This window comes from Alosa alosa, chromosome 7, assembly GCF_017589495.1.
Source record: "Alosa alosa isolate M-15738 ecotype Scorff River chromosome 7, AALO_Geno_1.1, whole genome shotgun sequence".
Classification (NCBI taxonomy): Eukaryota; Metazoa; Chordata; class Actinopteri; order Clupeiformes; family Clupeidae; genus Alosa; species Alosa alosa.
The window spans coordinates 8,838,779-8,843,778 of record NC_063195.1 but is presented as its reverse complement, the minus strand read 5'-3'; the positions used below and the strand labels follow the sequence as shown (position 1 = coordinate 8,843,778).

Genomic DNA, 5,000 nt, shown 5'->3' with positions numbered 1-5,000 from the left:
GCACACTGGAAATCCGAATATAACCGTGAAGTTTTGGTCACAACCAGTGTTGTAGTCTTGTTAGCTGTAGTGAATATACTGTGATGTAGCAGTTAGCTGTGGGTATGCTATGATCAACCCCAAATGTTAATACGTATCCTTTACTACAATAGCCAAGTGAAAAGTAAAAGCCATCCTCTATAGGCTACTATCACTCAGAGTACAGTAGAATTTAATTGAATTCATTTCAATGTAATTGTCCTTGCTGGTACTATTGAATTTATTTCAACAGAACTGAACTGAACTGAACTGAACTGAACTGAACTGAACTGAATTGAATTGAATTGAATTGAATTGAATTGAATTGAATTGAATTGAATTTAGCTGAGCTGAGCTGAACTGAACAGAATTCAGTTGAACTTGCTATTCTGGCTGGTTTTCTATTTTCCTTACAGTTCCGTGGGCAGCGTGAGGTTCACCTGGACAAGAACTTCTTTGTGACACACGCTTCGGCAGCTCGCTCCGAGACCTTCATCAACCTGCGTGAGGTCAGCAACCGCTTCCGCCTGCCCCCCGGCGAGTATCTGATCGTGCCCTCGACCTTTGACCCCCACCTCAACGGAGACTTCTGCCTGCGCGTCTTCTCCGAGAAGCAGAGCGAAACAAAGTGAGGACGACACTCCTCTTCTTTTTTCCTTTCTTCTTTTCCACTCCTCTTTTCTACATATCTATGTTCCCTCTCTTTTCTACATATCTATGTTCCCTCTCTTTTATTGTGATTGGTCAGCCTGATTCTCTTAAGGCTAACGCCCACTGGCATCCGTCTTACGAACGCGTCAGTGCCAAAGTATAGAAACTTCTTTCTCTTGAGCATCAAATATATAGGCGCGAATGCCGCCTCCAGTTGGCGTCGGCCTTTATTACTTATTTTTATAAGTTCACCATCTGTATTAGCTGTTATCTGTCTGTAATAATTATCAGTCTGTAATTGTCTCTGCATGTTACCATCCATTTTCACAGTCTGTGGACGATGTTGCTGATCTGCTTCTAAGTAAAGCAATCAGATGCAAAGTGTAAACAAACAGTCATGACAGCTTGAGTGCTTAAACCGTGTTGCTAATCACTGATTGGTTGGTTTTCCCCAGACCCTGTGATGATCCAGTTGATGCAGTTTTGGATGACGTGAGTCTCTTACTTCGGTTGGGTAGAAGGGGAGGAAATGTGTTAGTATTATGAACAAGAGGACTTTAATTAAATTGGAATAACAGTATGTACGGTTACAATTCAACTCCATATTCTTTATCGGTGCATTACAGAGGATAATGCACATCAATGTAAAAGTGATCCCTCAAACATGTCTCATACATGCGGTTATTCATATGCTACATTCATTATGTAAACAATGAGAAAGTGAGTGTGGTTACCTAGGTGACCTGTTCTTATTGTTGATTGGACAGGAGACGACGTTGGACAAGGATGTGGATGCTAATTTCAGAGCCCTGTTCACCAAGTTGGCCGGAGACGTGAGTGTTCTAGAGTATTTATATTTTCCAAATGATACAAACAAACAAACAAACAAAAAATATGTTTGAAATTCTAGAATTATGGCATCATCAACCAATAGCAGCTCTGTGTTTGAGTGTGGTTATATGGAACTGTGCTTGTTGTTCTGTGTTGACAGGATATGGAGATCTCCGCCACAGAGCTGAAAACTATTTTGAATAAGATTGTTTCTAAACGTGAGTCACCCCCTTCCCCTTTGCGGAGTGAAATGTAGATACAGTTGCCAGCACACTGAAATTCCTGCCCTTTTGTGTCGACGACTAAGACTGCATGAGTAATATAACTTCCTCATTCACCCTGTAGTTGTAGGCTGGTCAAGTGAAGTGTGCGTGTGTGTGTGTGTGTGTGTGTGTGCGTGTGTGTGAGTGTGCATCTTTCAGTATGAGAGTGTGTGTATGTGTTGCATTGGGAGTGTATGTCTGACATATGCACTGTCCTCCCTCCCAGGAACTGACATTAAGACGGATGGCTTCAGCCTGGAGACCTGTCGGGTCATGGTCAACCTCATGGACGTATCCTTTCCCACTTGACTTCCTGTTTCCATTGCTCCCACTTCCTGTCCCACAACTCACTCTCTGCATCGGGGAGGTGTGGAGTAAAATGGCCCAGGGGGCCCAGAGAATGTCTCCCATGGATAGCTGGGATGGGTGTTTGTGTTGGTATGTGTGCATGTATGTGTGTATCTGTGTGTGTGTGAGAGTGTGTGACCGTGTGTGTGTGTGTGTGTGTGTTTATGCATGATGTGTGCCCTTTCTTCAGCTTTGTCTATGGCTTTGTTCGAAAGGGGAAAAGTGTGTGTGTGTGTGTGTGTGTGTGTGTGTGTGTCTGTGTCTGTGTGTCTGTCTGTATGTGTGTACTGTATGTTGTGCTGTCGTGTGTGTGTGTGTGTGTGTGTGTCGTTTGTGTGTTTGTGTCTGTGTGTCTGTCTGTTTGTCTGTATGTGTGTACTGTGTGTGTGTGTGTGTGTGTGTGTGTGTGTGTGTGTGTGTTTGCGTGCGTGCGTGCGTGCGTGCTTGTGACTGTATAAACATGGCTCCCGTATCGTGGCCTTGACTGCTACTCAGGACAGTGGTAATGGGAAACTGGGCCTGGGGGAGTTTGCCACCCTCTGGAAGAAAGTGCAGAAGTACCTGGTAAGGGAAAACCTTTATTCCTATACTGTCATAGGAACACTAGGGTTAGGAAAACCTTTATTCCTATACTGTCATAGGAACAATAGGGTTAGGAAAACCTTTATTCCTATACTGTCATAGGAAAATATAACAGTTTCCTATAACATTGATAAAAAAATACGGTAACACTTTATTTTAATGTGTCGCTGTTACAGTGTACCTACCTAATTAGGTACAGTGGTACAACCTGTGTAACAACACAACACTGTTGCATGTACACTGAAGACAATGAGGCCTTGACTGGAGCTAAGAATGGTTTGTATATCAAATCTATCATGACCAGATTTACCCCATCCAGCAGGTCTCAGGTCAGCTCTTTGCCTCTGATGAAAATTTAGGCAAATTGGCAAAGTTTTGTAAAAGCACTCAGTATTACAATGTACCAACTATATGTAGGTACCCACAAATACATAATGCAAGTACAATGATAGTACCTGATAGCAGAGGTGTGGACTCGAGTCACATGACTTGGACTCCAGTCAGACTCGAGTCATGATTTTCATGACTTCAGACTCGACTTGACAAAATTAGAAATTACTTGTAACTCGACTTGGACTTCCATGCTATTGACTCGAGACTCGACTCTGACTTTGCCCCTTTGACTTGTAATGACTTGACTTGCGGCATGGGTAACATTTTATAAAAACAACTATTTTCTGCCCATACCAACTTCAGCAGCCTCAAGTTCATCGTTAACGTTACACCTGCATTGCAACGTTATTTTGCATGGAATGCAGGTCTCTTATCTATTGTGAGAAGGGATGAACATCACTGAACATGCTACCATTTGTCGTCTGACTTGGATCATGTGATATTGTGATGGATCCTCTGATCCCTTTGATGTGGTTCGATGGGTTCGATATAGCCTAAACAATTTAATTTGCTCCACGGAGCTAACCGAAACGATCAATAAATCAACATCAATGACTGATGGCATTTCAAGCTTACACCCATATCAGCGTTGTGTTTTGCAACGTAAATATCAAGCGTTTAGACGTGCATTCTCAGGGGGAAATCTTTGTTTATATGAAGACGCAAGAGTATGTGATATTCGATTGGATATGCATTCCAGACCGCTGGGTGGTGGTGTGATAGAACCCGGTACGTCATGGCGCAGACATTCTAATTTGACAGTTGAGCCAGAGAGGTAATCAAGGATCTTTGGTTTAGCCGTTTTTGAGCGGAGAAACAACCGGGTCGTCTTCAAAACTCTACACTCTGGAAGGAGTCTTCAGATTTTTTGCGTCTTCAAGCCCGATGGCGGGCCGCGTGTAAACGAAAAGGCCCTTATGATAAAATATTTTGTCGTCTTCCTTAGCAATCATTCTCGTATAAACGGCCCCCGAATTTGCATTGCCAGTTGTAGCCTACTCGTTGTGAATACCAGGCCACAAGTAATTAGGGATTTTTTATTGGCTCACTTTTACTAACAATGCAACTAGAGATTCCATTCACTAAGCTATAAGACAATGCATGTAAGGAGACAAAAATGCGTTTGCTCACTTATCTAACTCTAGGGGAGACGGTGAATAGGCTAACCCAATTCCACACCACATACATATTGCATACATATCACATACATATTCCATACCACATACATATCGCACATTTGACTTATCGAACTCTGGGAAACATGGTGAATGAGCTAAAGTCCCTAAAAGTCGGTGTGTTCCTTTAAAGTTGCTTCATTAGCATGAAAGTCGGGGCATAGTAGGCTATTACATAGTGAACTCATTAGAATCAAAAATCCTGTATTCACTCTTACTTTTCCTCAGTAAGAGAACAAAGGATAGCCTACTTTGTTTGTCTTTGGCTTTGTGCTTATATCTGGCCCCAGGGCGTGAGCAAAAAAAAAAAATCTCAAGTTTAGTTTCATGTGCTCACGCAAAACTTTTGTTTGCTCACGCGAAAGTTTCATGTGTGCACGCAAAACCTTTTCACATGAAACTTTCATGTGCGCACTTGAAACTAAACTTTAGATTTTATTTTGCTCATGTCCCCTTAGGGGCTCCGTACTTATAAGTGTTTTAAAACACTTCAATATGTCAAGTATGATATATTGATAAGAATGATATATAGAAAGCATGATTGATGACATATTAATATGCAGTAATAAAGATAGTGACTTGTTTAGGACTCGAAAAAATAAGGACTTGGACTTGGACTCGACTTGGCCTTGGTAATACTTGACTTGGACTTGCTTGGGACATCTCTGTCTTGACTTGGGACTTGACTTGGACTTCAGCGTTAAGACTTGAGACTTACTTGTGACTTGCCAAACAGTGA

General features: G+C 42.1%; 1 protein-coding gene across 1 annotated transcript in view; it reads left to right on the top strand.

Moving 5' to 3' along the window:
* Positions 1-5,000, top strand: part of LOC125297543 (calpain-2 catalytic subunit-like) — a 26,542-nt gene that overhangs the window by 16,532 nt on the left and 5,010 nt on the right. The window contains exons 12-17 of the mRNA XM_048247950.1: positions 435-646; positions 1,125-1,161; positions 1,437-1,502; positions 1,661-1,718; positions 1,990-2,054; positions 2,607-2,675. Coding sequence (XP_048103907.1) covers positions 435-646; positions 1,125-1,161; positions 1,437-1,502; positions 1,661-1,718; positions 1,990-2,054; positions 2,607-2,675 — 507 coding nt within the window. The remainder of the gene's footprint in view (positions 1-434; positions 647-1,124; positions 1,162-1,436; positions 1,503-1,660; positions 1,719-1,989; positions 2,055-2,606; positions 2,676-5,000) is intronic.